The following is an 18,009-nucleotide window of genomic DNA, read 5'->3' as shown; positions in this document are numbered from 1 at the left end:
GCTCCAAAATACCTAGTCACACGGAAGGGAAGTAGGGAGTTCCTTAAATGTGAACAAAATCTGGGCCATAATTCTATGTACTGGTATAAGCAGAACTCCAAGCAATTGCTGAAGGTAATGTTTATCTACAATAATAGGGAACCCATTTTAAATGAAACCGTTCCAGGGCGCTTCTTACCTGACTCTCCAGACAATGCTCATTTAAACCTTCATATCACTTCCCTGGAGCTGGATGACTCTGCCATGTATTTCTGCGCCAGCAGCAAAGACACAGCTCTACAGAGTCACCTCCTCCATGTACACAAACCTCCCAGCCTAGCCAGGAAGCTCGGGGGTCACATGTTCACCTGGGCCCCTGTGAAACCCCTGTCTAGAGTTTCCATCTGTAGGACAGCTTGCCTATATACCCGATGGACCAGTTCTACATTTTACATACACAAAAGTCTTATACAATTCTACTTAACAGCTGGAGAAGGGGTTTACAATAAATTCACTGAAGCATTCGGGACTCCACAAATACACACTGGCGATCTAACAGACCAAAAAAAGCTTTTCTTTGCCTTTCCCTGCTGTATATATTGGTTTTTCTTTGAAAATTTTCATTGAAAAAAGACTATTGCTAAAAATGTTTGATGACCGAAAGCCTAAAGGGAAGGTGGCAGTAAGTGTTTCTAAGACCAAAGGTAAATTCATATTGTTAGAGCTCTCTGTTTAAAAAAATATATATATTTGGAGAAAAAATGAAAGTCTGTGGCAATAGATAAACTAGAAAGAAAGAGTGGGGGAGAAGCACTGATCAAGGCGGGTTTTTCACTTTAGCTCCTTCTCTTCAAGAATGTTGACCAGTAGGATTCCTTCCCAACTCTGATTGAGCGCCCATCTTCGAACCCAGCTCAAAGGCAGGCAGAAGCCAGATGATAGAGGATATTATGATCTTACTTAAGTAAGATAACATGATTAGATTCATATTTTAGTAAAGTGACACTAGTAGCAGTGTGGGTGGAATGAGCAATTAGGAGGCTTCTAAAATATTCAACAAGCAAGATCATAAATGGGTTTGTGTGGGGTGTTGTAGATGATGTAGGGTAGAGGTTCTGGACTGTTTTCTTTTTCTAAATAACATTAAGATGTATTCCTGCAAACCTGGATGTAAGATTTGTTAGGGTTTATTTCAGTTTGGCCCTCTCTCTTAGGGAGCCCTTGCATGTGGTCATTTCTGTTAGTGCATGGACTTTCTGGGGTCTCAGGTGATGAAATCACAGCGTGGTCACTCATGTCTTTCCACTCTGAGCAGGCCTGAATGCCAGTGTCTTCCAGCTCTGGTTGTCTTCAGAAATCTCTGCTCAGCTCTTCAGCCTTCTAGCACCTTATCTTTACTAGGCTTACTGGACTCCCAAAAACTGTGTGTAAACAGCTTAGCAATTGGCCAAGAAAATAAAGGCTTTTCTTACGTATATTCTCAGGGATCCTTTTCAGTTTTCTGTCTCCCAAGTGCCAACTGTCTTGGAATTCCATGACTCTAATCAGTTATGTCTTTTCTATTTATTCTCCAGCAACATATACTCTTATTTTCTGCAGATGACGCTTATTTGAATTTACTCACATTTGCCGTTTTAATTCTTCACCGTTTCTTTTTGTAATTCAGACTGTCCTTAGATGATTTTCCTTCTGCAAGTACACCCCTAATCAGATGACTTAAACTCGTCTTCTACTAACCCCTTGCTGCAGGAGATACTTAAGTTAGTTATTGTCCTCAGAGCAACCCAGCCTTTCACTTTCACTTTTCCTTCAAGGTTACAGTTTCAATTCTATTGTTTTTTATAATCCTTGGGATCTTGCTTATTTATTGGGAACCAAACAATGCAATCACATTATATTTATTAAAATGTTAGATGTTTCCTCATGGAAGGGCCAATCAGAATGTCTATTTGCTGTACTGCCTGAAGTGGATGACCATTGCAAAATCGTAACAGTAACAGTGCTTGTCTTCTAATCAGAGTTGACTGAGGTTCTCATCTAAGAATGGAATATCACTAATTGTGGAGGGTTGAAGGCTTCAGATTTATAACCTGTTCAGGGGGAGACTATCCACTCCCCTTTGTTCAAATTCTAATCCACACATTTTTACATTTTTCCTTTTATAGGTCACATTGAAAATCTGATAAAATTTATCAAAATTATGAAAATTCTATTAATTCCCTCCTGATCCAACACATCCCTTAAAAGTTCTAGATTATTCACCCTTTCTTAAAGCATGGGTAACTATTTTCCATAAACCCCAACATAAGGGTTCTTGTCATTATGAATTGGAAATAAATATATAATGTAGCAGTAAATAGATAGTAAAAATCAATTCAGGAGTACAGATCATTTCTTACTTGTGTTTATTTGTATCTTCACATTTTCTAGAATGAAAACTCAATACTGCAATAGTAGTACATTTTAGGAAAATAGATTAAATTCCAATAATTAAATAAAAAGCATAAACAGTTCATATAGTGAAGTAGAAGTGATCCATCATAGACCCGAATTGTTCTAGCTTGTTCCAAATTGGAAAGCGATTAGTAGAACTGATGGGCCTGGGTTGGTTTCTAACATTTTAGCCATTTTCCAGGCTTTGGAGATCATTATGTTTCAGTTCTCCTGACTTAATAGATGAGGAAATATGGAGCCACATAAATAAAATGATTTAAACACTGAAATGTTTAGTACACTTCTAAAACTTTAAGATGCATTGTTATTCCCTACTGGTTACCTGTGAATGTTTTGCGGGTGAAAATGCTGACTAATTTATATTTGTTCCTATCTGTTGCTCAGTGAGTGTTTGCTGAACAAATTAAGCAGGCCTATAAGCACCACGGATGCTGGGATAATATCTGAGTTGCTCACACTAAGAATCCAGACATAGAAATCTCTGTTAAGTAAAATACAATGGTCCTAGGTGTACAGGTAACAGGTATGATGCCAAACATTTTTGTTGTTTCAGATGCTTTCTTCCTTTCCATCCTTCCCTAGACTTTCTTAGCCATCATGCTGTTCTCAGTTCTTTGGAATGAGGGCGAGGTCTGGATTACCAAAGCTGGTTGGTAAGAGGCCCGTGAGCTGATAAATGTGCCTTGTTGGCCACAAGGAGGACCTGTAGCTCCACTGAAATCTCTGATGCTGGGGCTAAAGGAAGAGGCTGGGAGTGGAGTGAAGGGATTGGGGTAAGTAGCTGGGGCATTGGGACTCCATCCTTACATCAGTTGGGAACATCAGGGAGCATCACTTGTGAACATCTCAGGACACTCAAGTCAATTCCCAATTGATTTCCCTTTGTCTTGCATCGCATGCCTTGTGTTGCACTTTTGTTTTCTCCCAGCATCCTGTGTACATATTCTCCTAAAACCATCCAAGCCCCATGCTCTTCACAGAGGCTTGGCTTATCCCTTTAAGCTCCCCTCAGCACCCTTCCCAGTGCCTGGCTCCTAGTTGGCATCACAGTCACACATTTTAAGCAATAGGCACTGGTCCTAGAGAGGAACCTTGGTCATCCAGTCACCTTCCCTCACAAAGACGGGTAAAGGTGACTCCACTGAGCTTAGTCACTGAGGAAAGCAACACTTTGCATGGTATTCTCCTGTTACTGAGCAAGGGAGGAAGGAGATCCCTCGAGTGGGAAGTGGTCTTTCCCTGAGAGGGAGTTCTGGAAGGAAGGTGGGGAAAAGGAAGGATCTATTTAGTCAGGATGGCAGCAAAGAAGCAACTGTCAGAGGAATAGCCTGGAGGAAGGAAAAAGTTGGTTTTTTTCTTCCTGCCCCTACCCATTAAATTCTGCCCAGTCAATTCAAATCTATTTTTTATCCATCTTCTATCAGAATCTATATAAGGCATGAAAGAGAAGTGGGGGGGTATCCGTTGGGGTTGAGGAAATGGTTGGGGACAGTGACATCGCAGGCAAAACTGCCAACTGCGGCCAAGGACACCAGAGCCCAGCCCCATTGCCCACAGGACCAGCATCCTAGTTAGATGGTGCCCATTTCTGACCCGACTCCACCATGGGCTGCAGGCTGCTTTGCTGTGTGGCCCTCTGTCTCCTCGGAGCACGTGAGTCTTGGGTTCCTGGACCCCAAGCCTTTTCCTTGTGGCTGTAGCAACAACCTTCCTTTTGAACTCTCTGAATTTTGTCCTTTCCCTTCCCCACAGGCCCCATAGACACTGGAATTACCCAGGAACCAAAATATCTGGTCATAGGAATGGGAAATAAGACTTTGAAATGTGAACAACATCTGGGACATAACGCTATGTACTGGTATAAACAGAACTCTAAGAAGCCACCAGAGTTCATGTTTGCCTACAACTTAAAGGAGCTAGTTCAAAATGAGACGGTTCCTATTCGCTTCTCACTGAAATGCCCAGACAGCTCTAAACTGTACCTTCACGTGGACGGCCTGGAGCCAGACGACCCTGCCACATACCTCTGTGCCAGCAGCAAAGACACAGCCCTGCAGAGTCACCTCCTCCTTGTGCACAAACCTCCTGGGTCTAGCCAGGAAGCTGTGGCAGCAACGTGTTCACCTGAGCCCCGAGGCTCATTCAACATTTCCTATAGGACCCTCGGGACAGAAATTTCATACCACAGCATTGTCTATCAAGTCACCTTATGTGGCAATGCTAAATTTAAGGCACATATTTAGGGTGTGGATTTTCTTTTACCTGAGTGTGCCTCTGCCCTGACAATTCATTAAAAGATAAACATATTTGGATTTAGTATTTTCAATACCTTTTTAAAACATGATATAAAACAAGCTTGCTGAAAAGTGACTCATTTGGTTTAAGTTTTCAAAGGAATCCTCTAAACATCTACACAGATCAGACCCTACACAGGGGGCAGAGGATTAGAGAAACACTGTCCTGTGAGGTGATGTGTTCCTGCTCCACAGTGATTGAGCATTTCCTTCTCAGGAACCTGAGAGACCCTTCAGTCATGGGTTATCACCCCCTCAACCCCCACCCCAGGTAGTTTGGGGAATCAGAGAAGGGACCTCTGGCTCAGGGCTCCAGGGCTAGAGCCAGCTGTGAAGGACAGTGGGACCTAACCCTTGGGAAATGAGTTTGAGAAATAATCTCTCACACTTGATGGATGGATAGTTGGAAAAAATGCTCAATATTATCCTTTAGCTGGAAAATGCTTAGCATAGTCTTTGGTAGCTAGAAAGGCTTATTATAATCAAATCACTGTAGCATCTTTGATTCACTTCAAGCTTGAAAGCCTTTACTAGCATAGCTTGCTGTGACCTAATCTCAAAGGTTTACTCTCTGTTCCTGGTTATGTTGATGAGATCCTCTGCAGGTCTGCTTGCAGGGATAAGATAACACCCAAAGCAGAATGAAACACCATGTGGGCTAATAGCAGCACCTTGCACCTTTTGAAAGACAAGATCAAAAGACTGAATGGTCAATAAAGAGAGAAGGGCCTACAAGATAACAGGATATGCTGAGTAAACAAAATGAAACAGGCAACCCTTACTCACTTTTAATGAATCACATGATTTTTACTCTGGTTTTCTTTTTTTTCTGCTTTCTTCTGGACCCTCGTCATTCGTTTGTTTTGACTTATAAAAGCTCAAATCACCTTTTTCACTTTGAACTGGTCTTGGAAAATCTTTCCTCCAGTTCCTTACATGTACACCTGTAATAAAACTCACCTTGTAACCAAGACAAAGAAACTTGCTTCTTTGTTAAAGCAGTACCAGGCAGGCTTAACTATTGAAGACCGTGTTTTCTGACTATAACACTCTCCAACAACTCTATTGTTCTATATTCCAGCCCGTCTCTTCTCTAACTTCTCTTCTTTCCACCCAAGGTTAGACCCTGAATTCTAGCTTCTATCAAGGCTCCAGATCTCCCTGGGGACTTTCTCTAACCACCACAGTCAGCACAAGTAAGAGCTCACCCCCACTGATTCAGAACCAGCACTCCCTGGGTTGGATACTTACTCTCCGGTCCACTCTCCTTCTCCTTGTCTTGTTTTAAAATGTCCTTTTTGGTCTTAGATCTCAACTCCTTGTTGGCTTTCCTCTCCATATTTGAGCAATAACACTTGAACGGTTAAATTTCTTTCCTTTGATCTCTGTAAGAAAGGAATAAGTTTCGTTTTCACATAGAGACAGCATGGAATAAGGGAAATGGAGGCAAAACAAGTTTAAACAAGCCCCAGACAAAGAGAAGAGAGAATCTGCCTGATGTAAAGAGACATGAGGTAGTATCAGAGGCGGGAACTCACAGCAAAAAAATAAAAATTTGGGGGGGCATTGGCTAATCAGTTCAAAATCTCAATAATGAGCTAGTTGGCTCTCTGGGATTGGCTGTACAAATTAAAATCTCAAAAGATGAATTAGTTAGTGTTCTCGGATAGGCTGTAACCTCTGTAGTACCCAGTCAATGGGGAAACAGGGGAGGGACTTGCGAATTAGGAGTAGGAGATTTAAACATCGCCATTCTCTTCCTCTGGGGCGCCAGCCTTCCGCGTGTTTGGCTGGACGCCCCATCTTGCAAGATCGTAAATAAATTCTTTTCGCCTCCAGAACCGAGAGAGCGTTTATTCCCTTACAGGTACCGCTTTATTTCCGACAATCTCTTTATTCTTAACATTTTAAATCACTAGGCTCAGAATTATTATAATTACATAATAATAATATACTTATAATTAATTATTACACTGTTAATATACTTATTAGAATTATATCACAGCCAGATGCCTCTGGATTATGTCTCTCCATGGGCCATTAGAGAGGAGAGTGGTTCCTGGCTGCTCAGTTCAGGCTTCATACAGCCCTATCTCTCCCAAAGCTCACATTTTCCCAGGGCCTTGCAACTGTGCTATTTCAAGCATGGCCTGTGGATCTGTATAGAACAACACATCCCACAGGCTGAGTCTTGGAGCATCACGTGTCTACACTGGTCCAAAGGCTGCTGGGTCCCCGGGGGCACTACTGAGGCTACGGGTGTAGCCAGGGAGAGTCAAATCACAGGATCTCCTCCCTTGGAAGGCAAATGACCAGAGAACTGGTTGGGAGAGGCTGCATCTCTGTCCTGATCCTGCCATGGACAGCAGATTCCTTTTCTGGCTGATTTCTGGTCTCCTGGATGCAGGTGAGTCCTGGGATTGTATGGGAAATCCCCATTACGAGTTAACCTAAAGCCGTTTCCAAACTTTTACCTCGTTTTCTTTCCCTCATCTATCTCCTACCACAGGATACATGGAGACTGGAGTCAACCAAACGCCTAGCCACTCTATCACACAGAGGGGACAAAGAGTGGCTTTGAGGTGTAACCCGGTTTCTGGACATCTTTACCTCTATTGGTACCGCCAGACTCCAGAAAAGGGAGTGGAGTTTCTGACTTCTTTCTATAACAAGGTTCCTTCAGAGAAAGCAGACTTTTTCAAGGGCCGTTTGTCAGCTGAGATGCCTGACGGATCCTACTCCATTCTGAATATCCAGCTAGCAGAACTGGGAGACTCGGCCATGTATCTCTGTGCCAGCAACTAAGCCACAGCCTTGCAGAGATGCTTCCTGCCCTTGCAAAAACTCAACTGCTTCTCTTTTCTCCCCAGGCCCTCACCAGCCTTTTGCTGCCAAAAAGAAAAAAAAAAAAAATGTGTGGTTGGGGCTGCAGCTGCTTCCCAACAGCAGAGACTAAAAATTAACTTTGATTGTCAGAATAGGAAATGTTGTCCAGCAATATCTGGGGCCACGGTATTCAGAAAATGTTCACAGGCACCACAGAAGGTGGCTGCAGACCCCAAGGATGGGAGACATGGGGCAATGTGACTGACCAGGTGAACTTAGTTCTCTCTGTATCCTCTTTAGATGTGTTTGGAGTTTTTTCCAGGCTTAGAAAAACAGGCCTTGCATCTTTGAATGGAGAGAGGTTTACCAAAAGAGGAAATGAGGAGGGACTTGCTGAGGATGCCAAGGATCCTCAAAAGGGAACTTTCCAGCAGGATAAGGATCTAAGTACCAGAGCTAGTACTGATGGGGAGGAATGGTTCTGGCACAGAATATGGCAGGGGCCAGAGCACTGCAGGACCAAGCCACCTACGGCAGGTGGGAATGATGGTTGAGGGAAGGATGGTTGGGCGTTGTTGGTTGCCCACGTGAGTGTGAGCTCACTCCTGGTAAGTGATGGAATAGGAGTAGCTTCTGGGCTGGAGAAATGGACTCAGTACTGGGCTTTAGCTAGAGAAGTAGAGATTCTGGTGCTATGGTGTCGGCTGAAGGCTATGCTGTTTTTCCTTTGGATTGTCTAAGCCAAATACCTGCCAAGTCCTGAGGACAGTGAAGTAGTTCATTACACTAATGTCTATCATTTTATTGCATTTCTGTTTTATTTATTTGACCTCACCTAGCGGTAACCCAGTAGCTGATCAGCCCCTTGCTGCCGATCAGGTTGTGTTTACTGGGGTTATATTGATTGTTTTTTCTGTAAATTTTTAAGTACTTTAGGAATTGAGGCAGCAGAAATTTTTAGTCTGCCAGTTTCAGCCTTTTATACCTATTTTGGTTAAATATTCTTTCTTTCCATTCACCGTTTGTCATTTCCATCTCAGGATGGTTGTGAGGAAGATATTTCTCAAGTAGAGTAAAACTGGTAGGTTTGTGCTGGGGAAAAATGTAGAAGGGGGAGGGAAACAGTATACTGGCTCAAAGGAATTGGGAATAGTATTACATTCAGCTGGGACTGACCACAGGAAAACATGGAGGGCTCCAGAGAGATTGTGGATAAGACTTCCAGGAAATTACTGGAAACCTTCCTGATCCAGCTGATGATGTAGACACTTCCCAATTCATTTGACCAAGAGGATGCATTGTGATTCCACTGAGATACAAGAGGCTATGGGGAGAGGCAGAAAGAGTTTGGGTTGAGGGGGAAGAGATTTAGGAAGGCAGAATGCTGACATTTGAGTCACTGCTAGAATGCAAGAAGAGCTCTCTTCAGGAAGTGAGAGTCACTTCAAACCTGAAGAAAGGAGAAAGTGGTGGTCCCCTGGAGGTCCAGAGGAAAGTATATATAGAGGAGTAAAAGCCCCAAAGAAAGATCAGAGAAATGCAGGTTTGAGCCTATTCTCCAAACCCAGTTCCACCCAGATGTGTCCCATCACAGAAAAGAGAAAGAAAGGGAGAGTGACTGACTTTGAGCCAAATGAGAGGGAATTATGGGCTTGGAGAACCTGTTGGAGTATTGATTAGTGAAGGGTCTCAGAGTGCCTGCTCTTGCCTGAGAACACCAGAGTATTGATGGGGAGACACTACATTCCTTCTTGACACTGTCTTGGATACCAGACTTCTCTGCTGTGTGGCCTCTTGCTTCCTGGGAGCAGGAAATAGAAGGGAAACCCTTGATACAGGCTTTCCAATCCCAGGTCATTGGCACTTCTTCTCATTTAAACAAGTGTTTACCTCCTTTTCTCTATCTGAGCTTATAGTTCCTTCTTTCACAGAACCCACGGATGCTCAAGTGAAACAGGCACCAAGAAACCTTATTGTAGAAAAAGGAAAGGAGCGGACATTTAAATATTCTCAGAAAGTGAAGCATTTTGCAATATACTGGTATTGACAAAACCCAGGACCAGGGTTAAGGTTGATCCATTACTCAATTAGTACTAGACATACCTTCAAAGGAGATGTGCATGACAGGTACAGTGTCTCTCAAGAACATAAAGAGAATTTCCTCCTGACTCTGGAGTCAACCAGCACCAACCAGACCTCTTCGTACTTCTGTCTTGGCTGTGATTCCAGAGTGCTGCACAATAATAGCTGCTCAGCAGAAAAGAAAGAACAAGCATAAGGTGGCTTCTCCTTCATGAAGCCCCTGCTCTACCCAGAAGGAAGCAAAGAAGCCCTTCCCAGGCTCCCCAGCAATGGGGACATTCAGATGAGGGTGAGGGGCCTAGAGTAATGGGAATCTTAGTCTGAAAAGAACTCAATCAATGATGTCTCTGGAATATGTTTCTACTAATTTGTTTGGGCTAAATCCATTTTCTGCTCTCTACTACTTCTCTGCTGATATTTCAATAGGACTTTCTGGTCCTTGAAGATCTCTTAATTTTACTCCCTGCAAAAAAGCAAGATGTTGATGGTGATGATCATGATACTGATGGTGATTTAATATAAATTAGAGTATAAACTCTACTTGGTCTCTTCCCATAGGCTTCAGTTTCTGCTTGCATCCCCTTTCTCTTTCCCTGCCACAATCCCTCTTACAAAGATATTATCTTCCTCCTATAAGATCATATTAGATGCTGATTTTCCTAATTTTCAAAATAAGGCTAATAATAACCTTTATTTTTGTTCTGATGATTAGTAAAGCTATTAAATTGTACGAGTGATAACCAGCCTCCAATACAGCCCCCCAGTGATCCTTCTCATAATAAATCAGAGCTGGTCTGTATGATGAGTGGAATACAGCAGAAGTGATGATGTATGATTTTTGAGGCTAGATCATAAAAGACATTGCAGCTTCTTCCCTGCTCTCTTAAATTGCTTTCTCTGGGGAAAACCAGATACTGTATCCTGAGGACACTCAAGCTTGTACACCCTTAACATGACCCTCTCCAACTCTCGCAGGTCAGATCAAGACTTTAAACATTCCTTAGACACAGTGAAAGCAAGGACCGTGAATAAGAAAGAGGTAGCTAGAGAAGAGAAGGGATGCATAAAGAGGAGAGAAGACTCATCCTAGGGAGTAATGAGACTTTTGGGGACAATTTTTGAGAGAACAGAGATGGGAGTAGTCGGGAAAGATTAGAAAAAAAAAAAAATTAAGACATTTTTGTTATATTAATGCCAGGTAACTCGCTCCTCCATATCAGAAAGACATATTCATTAAAAATATCCATTGTTTCTCAAAGTTTTTGTAGTCAGATTTCTCTTCCTGTTGGATCTATCAATATGCTGTGAGGAGTTCTAAAAAGCAAAAAGACTAATTTTTATTAAGACACATACATGAAATACCTAGTATATTTCCTGCCAATAGTGGGCAATATATGGGGGATTTGCCCTTCTATTTTTGGGCAGTAGCAGAGGTACAGAGCTATAGTTACTCCTTTTTATGCACAAGACAAGGTTCTCTCTTTTTCCCACTTCAACTCCTACAAGCCCTATTTGCAGATCCTGCCCAGGTTCTCACTTATCCTCCACATCGGATTATAGCAGTAGCTGCTGGGAATAAACTTGCTAACCTCTCTCTCCTTTTGGATACTCCTTTCTGCTCCAACTCCAGTGATACTTTGCTTCTGATTCTGCTCTTATACCTCTGACTTGCCTCTTTTTAGATCCTTTGATGACTCCTTTACTTCTACCTGTCCCTAAATGTGAATTTCCATTAGAGATTCCTACTAAGTCATTCTGTCTTTTCACTTCCACTGTTTTTTTGTGAATGATCTTTTTTTCCCCTCCATCTTCAGCTATTACCCATATGGTGCTGATTTTCAATAATGAGTCTTCTCATTCAGATCTCTCTCCAAGCTCCAGAACTTCATATCAGCTTTCCAGTTGAAGTTCTTCGTCTAGCTAAGCCATGGACACCCCCAAACTCAGCATATGTATAATGGGATTAATTCTATTCCCCACTACACTGTACCCACTCAATTCTACTCAGAGAGCCTTTCATCCTGAATACTGTATAAGTTCCTCATTCATTTGATAATCTTTTATTCACATACTGCACATCGAGCATTATGCTAGATATTTGGGTATTGTGATTTAGACCCTCAAAGAGTCAAGTTAAAGACACCAGTAGTAAATCTTCTGAGAGTGTGTTAAACCTCATAATTTCCACCCTTGTGTCAGGAAGTAAGATAAATAAATCCCTTTTTTTTCTGGGACTCCAAGCTCCCATCAGGCTTACGACAGACACAATCCCAAGAGAGTGTCTAGAGCACCAATAATTGAAGGAAAATTATTCTTCATTTCTCAAAGCCAAGTTAGATCCTATAAATAAAATAATTTGCTGGAGAATCTTGACATCTTTCATTTTTCCATCCTAGAGTACCCTTTCCTTACTATCCCCAAGACCATGGTGCCCACCGACTACCTGCAGATCTTTATAAATTTATACTCATTTAAAATGAATTCCTTGTCAATTCTCAGTGAGAAGCCTTTACTTTCTGTGGAACCACTCTCTAGGTGAGCTGTGAGGTTGTCAGGGGGTTAGGGATGTACCCTTTGCCAGCCTTAGAGTAATTTTGCTCCAAGACAAAACCCAACCCACATATTACTGACATACAAACTCTGGTATTGCCAAGAGTATAACTCTGTTTTTCTAACATCTAGTCCATTGTAGAGAAACATTGTCTAGTCCTCGTGTACAGTGGTTCCTCAACTAGCAGAGTTTACAGATATAACTATTTCCCCAAATTCTGGAGGTCAACATTTCAAGTGAATTTTGAAAATTAATGTGCTTAAAACAAACAACAATAACAAAAATCAAAAAGAACCTCACTACATAGTCATATCATCACCTCAAAAATTAAGGAACGAATATTTAAGCCAAAATTTAGAAAAGATGATCTTTGCAAGAAAGAAGGATTATTAACCATAATTTTGAATGCAGAAAAATTAAATTTTAGTGTCTTAATTGTTCTCCCTATTTCTTAGTGAGGAAAATATTGTTGGTGGGAACATTTTAACATAAATGTTGGATGTGAAAGGTAAACTCCAAAGGGATTATCCTCTATAATACAGGCAGAAGAATTTGGATATTCTGGGGAAGTCTGGGAAGGGGTTACAATGATTAGGGATGGGAGGGAAATGGTGATAAGCTGTATTCTGCATCATCTGATTCCTCTGCAGCACTCCCCAAGTCTTCATCAGACTTTATAAACTCTCCTATACTTGATGTGAATGGTTTTGTTGATGTTGGCAAGAAACAAAAGAAAGGCTTACCTTTAGGGCCAGTAATTTGACAGGATTAGGAGAATATAAGCCTCCATGGGAATAATCAAAAATCTTGAAAAGAGCTTTGGATTTCCATAGCTTCTTGGAATTCATAGGCTCTAGGAAATTACACCTAGATCTTAAAGGAGAGAGAGCTCCACGGAGTTTTGTCTAGATTAAATTAATTAGCTGAAATTTTGTTCATTACAAAAACAAGTTCAAAAAATCCCTGATAATTGGAGACATTGTTTTAGGAAATTATAAGATAGATTAGCTCCTGTTGGAACAAGAACTCTTAGCATTTACATCAAGCGTTGGCTTTTCTTAGAGAATGAGATAATATGAACATTCTTCCCTATGATAAAACACTTAGAAATGCTGATGTCAAATATGATACATATGTTATGGTTAAAATCTCCAATAAATTGACCCTATTGCTCCTTCATATGTGTCAGATACCTTTTCTATTCTTGTTTATATTGCATATCTTACCTCCTTAAGTATATTTATTATGCTTCATTGAAATTCTTGTTTCATCTTGTCCAATAATTCTGCTTCTGGGAAGATACTATCCAGTTGGTTTCTTACTTGAGTATTTGGCTTCCCTTAGAGGTATCAATTACTCTACTACTGATTTCTTCAATGAAAATGCAGATAAGATGGTCTCAATGCAAGAAGGGAGTAAGGCAAGAACAGAAAAGATTCCCGCCATCTTGCCTTCTCACTGCCATCTTGGACTACACTTCTTATCTTACTCATGCTTCAGTCACAAACAGCATCTGTCTTCCCAGCAGTTTCTTATGGTTTTTAGTTAGTCTCTGGTATTCATATTTCCTTTTTGCCTCATCAGATTCACCTGGGGAAGGAGCCAGGAGACTATGCTAGTTTGCAATTTTAGAAGGAACCAGAAGTCAATGCTTTCATATTTCACATATCTTTATAATATTATTTAGGCCTCCTCTTATCTGAAATATAATGGCTTTATATCATGAGGTCCTCCACTTTCTGAGGCTTCTCTGAAAGTAATGTTAGATATTCCATTTTGTTTTTGTTTGCTTGTTTTTACAGTAAAGGATTGACAACAATCCAGCAATTTTATCTAATTGAATAAAAAAATTGCCAGTTATTCCTTTAAAAGTAGAGAACTATACTTTTCCTTACCGTGATTTATACTAATGTTTTATATTTTTATGGGTTTCTGTAGAAACTTCCCTTATATACCACCAGAAACTCCAGAGACACATTAGCTGTTATTATGAAAGTTTTCATGAGTTATGGATGCACAAAAACTCAAACAAGTGTTTAGTTACAGAACATTGCTATCCTCAGCTTGAGGTAATTTCCTCTGCATTGTATCCGTGGAGTCTCACTCTAAGTGACATCTTATAAGAGGTGCTGGTTACTGACTCTGCCTCACTGGGACATTGACTAGTGCCCACTAATGCAGACGATCAGGGACCTCTCCTCAGCAACTTCTGGTGGAATCATTGGCCTTTGCACTTAGAAAACCAACAAATAGATTCTATAAGAATATCTATATTCAACCTATCTAATGTACCACATAAATTTAAAAACAGTAGAGTCAAATTAAAATATTTAAAGAAATTTGAACTGGAAGGAAGCTATGTTCAGTCAAAAGTAATAAGTGAAAAATAGTGGTTCTAGAATTGAGCCCTCCTCTTCTGATTCTGTTTTCCTGAGTCCCCCTTTTAATTTTTTTTTTTCCTCTCCTACATTTATCCTGGTTAGTCTCTCTTTCCCAATATACTCATTGTGGAAGGTGTGAATGTTTCATTTCCTATTTAGGTGTTTAAGAAAAACTTTGAGAAATTTCATCTTTTATCTGCACACATTTACTCGTATATGGGGAATTTGTCATTAGATATTGTTAAAACACAGGCCAAAAAAAGGGAGAGGATAGCACGGATTAAAAAAAAAAATACTCAGGCAACATGAGAAAAATGAGTATTATCTTTCTTTATTTTGGAATAAGCTGATGAGCTGGCAGTTACCAAAGAGGGCTGGCTGGGTAGTCTGCCTTGAGGAAACTGGCTGGGTCATGAAAGAAGAAGATCTTTCATTAATTATTAGTCATCTAAAAATCCCCGAGACTTCCTCTGTAGTGAGCAAGACAAGCTGTCTCTGTTAATCGCTGCCACAGTTCTTCCTTTGCACCTCCACCTAAGCTGCACCAGGTTTGCACCATCTCCTTCATCAGAATTTTCTCAAAGGCAACAAATTTCCTCCATGACATTTTTTTTTCTCTTACAATGAAATGGTGAGCTTGAGGAAGATAAACCCCAAATAAAATAGGATTTTTTTTTCTTTTTGCCCTCTAAGAAAAACAATGTAATAAGCAAGATGGTGAAATATTTCCTAATTTAAACACTTCCCATGTCGTCTACCCAGTGGCAGAAAGAGAAAATCGTGGTTACTATCCAAGAGGCCACATGGGGGCACTGTGGAACCACTGTGGGGAAACACCTGGGCGAGGGGCTGACAGAGCCAGCTGCCTGGGAAAGGGAGGGTTAAGAAAATGCCTTGTCTGATTCTTTTGGCCTGAAGGAACAGGTATGCTTGCCCCTGCAGGGAGCCACAAGCTTCAGCTACAGCAGCCCTTGGGGCATCTGTCTGAGCTTGCAAGGGAAATTGAAGAGTGCTGGGCTGAGGTGAGGCAGCCTGGATGCCCTGGAGAGGGACAGGCAGGCAAGCAACTGCCTCAACCTAGCCCAGCTTAGACCAGCCCAGTCCAGCTCAGCACACTATGTAAGAGACTGTGCAGGACAGGGGAAGGGTCCAGGATCCAATGAGCCCTTGGGAGCCTGAAGAGACACAATGACATCAGAACAGTGACATCACTGCAAACTGCCAATCAGAGAAGGCATGCCCAGAACACCAGCTAGCACAGGACCAGGACCCTGATCAGGGAGGCACCCTGTCCAGTTCTGCCCCACCCAGCATGGGCTCCAGGCTGCTCTGCTGGGTGGCCCTTTGTCTCCTGGGAATGGGTGAGTCCTGGGCATAGGTGGGCCATCCCTGACAATGCTTGAATCAGAGGCATCATCAGACTCTCTCCTCTGATCATACCCTATCCTCTGTCTCCTTTCTCTACAGGCCGAGTAGATTCCGGAGTCACCCAAACACCAAGACACCTGATTAAAGCAAAAGGACAGCAAGTGACACTGAAATGTTCCCTTATGTCTGGGCACAAAAGTGTGTTCTGGTACCAACAGGCCCTGGGCCAAGGGCCCCAGTTCCTTATTCAATATTATAATAGAATGGAGAGTGAAAGAGGAAACTTCCCAGATCGATTCTCAGCTCAACAGTTCAGTGACTTTAGCTCTGAGCTCAACATGAGCTCCTTGCAGCTGGAGGACTCGGCACTGTATCTCTGTGCCAGCAGCTTAGGCACAGCCCTGCAGAGTCATCAACCTTCCGTGTACAAACCTCCCTGCCCCAGCAAGGAGCAACCTCAGACTGACTTATCTGTGAGACTAAAGAGACTGCAGTAGAAAGAAACAACAATGGTTTAATGGCACAGGAAAGTAACATCTTTCTCAGAGAATGGTGCAATATCATCAGGTTCACTCCCAATGAACCTTCTTTGCCTGGCATTATGTGCTACAAGCATGGAGACAATGTAACAGCTAATACCCTCTTTTTCAGGAAGGGGGGTAAATTTAGTTTAGGGTCAGAATTACTTGGTTTATACTTGGTAGAAGGTAGAATCACAGAGGTTGGCTTTATATAATTTAGGGAGAAGGGATTGAGAATTTGAGACATAAGGAGAGATCACACAACAAAAATGATTGAAAATAGATAGAGCTATAAGATTGTAAAAGTACTGTGATCTTTGCAACATGAGTTCTCTTCTCCCTTCTCCTAAAGTCTGTAATACCCCCAAAATACAAAATGAGACCTTATAGCAGCTGGGCTTCTCCAGTGGTAGTCAGTCAGCGCAGATGGGACACTAAGCAGTGAGTTGTTCAGGGTGAGAACCCTGGAGTTCACAGGTCCCTCTTCGTCCCTGTCCCTCACTCCAATCTTGCCTCCTCAGGGCACAGTCATGTACTTTCCAAAACACAGATCAGGTTACGTCACCCTGATGATAAACAGGTGAAGGCTCTTTGATTTCCCACCAAGTAAATTCTGCTTCCCTAAAATAGCTTTCTAACACTTCACCATCCTGTTCAATTCACCTTCAGAGCATCAGTCTTGTCAGCCTTAGGATGCGTCTCACTCTGTGACCAAGCAGCTCTTTATATATTTCCTAAAACTAAAATGCAATTTAAATCCCCTGCATTTGCTCTTGCTATTTCCCTTAAAAGTTCCTTGCCTTCTCCCATTACACTGCCAAATATTATTTGCATTTCAAGGACAGCTTAAACATGTCTTCCTTTTACTTCTTAATCTGACATTCCAAGGCACTATACTGTATTGTTCTCTTTCCTTTCATAGGAAAAAACAGGTGCATAATTAATACTCTTTGATACTAGTAAAAGGAAAAAAATAATGGACACTAATCTAGAACTATGGAATATTATTAAGCACTAACTATTTCATCTTCACAAGGGCCTCCCCTTATCTGAAATATAATGGAGAATCATTATGGAGGGTCTTGATTTTCCATAAAACTTATGCAATATTCTGAGCATTATGTTTTCATAGGCAGGACTGATGCACAGTACTGTGAAGCATCCTAATTATATCTAAAGCTGAAATTTATCTATGCTCTTTTGGAGGAGGGAAAAATACATATTTTCTTGGTAGTTATGTTATACTAATATTTATACAGTGTCATTATCATATAACAAATTTTCCCTCATCAGCCGCCACATTTTAGACATATCTCCTGTCACCTCAAAGCTGTTTTTCTGAAGTGAACTTGAAAAACTGATAAAGAAAAATTAGCTACACTCAATAACAGAGCTTTGCAATCCCTGCCAATTAGATAATTGTGTGTGTGTGTGTGCACATTTGTGTGCTTTCTTGTGAAGCCTCACCCAATAGAAACAGTCTCTCTCTGGGTGGCACTTATTAAGAGAACAAAGGACACTGAGTAGAGCTCATAGCCATTTCAAGGTAGTGA

General features: G+C 41.4%; 2 gene segments (V, D, J or C); both read left to right on the top strand.

Annotated features, from left to right (window-relative positions):
* The first annotated feature begins 6,578 nt into the window (after nucleotides 1-6,578).
* On the top strand, nucleotides 6,579-7,532 carry LOC119533998. The segment is given in 3 exon segments: nucleotides 6,579-6,594; nucleotides 6,832-7,134; nucleotides 7,237-7,532. Coding segments are annotated over 2 exon segments (345 nt in total).
* An 8,214-nt stretch (nucleotides 7,533-15,746) lies between these two features.
* LOC119535282 lies at nucleotides 15,747-16,432 on the top strand. The segment is given in 2 exon segments: nucleotides 15,747-15,928; nucleotides 16,035-16,432. Coding segments are annotated over 2 exon segments (447 nt in total).
* The last annotated feature ends 1,577 nt before the right edge of the window (nucleotides 16,433-18,009 follow it).

This window comes from Choloepus didactylus, chromosome 5, assembly GCF_015220235.1.
Source record: "Choloepus didactylus isolate mChoDid1 chromosome 5, mChoDid1.pri, whole genome shotgun sequence".
Taxonomy (NCBI): Eukaryota; Metazoa; Chordata; class Mammalia; order Pilosa; family Megalonychidae; genus Choloepus; species Choloepus didactylus.
This window is presented reverse-complemented; position numbering and strand designations above follow the sequence as displayed.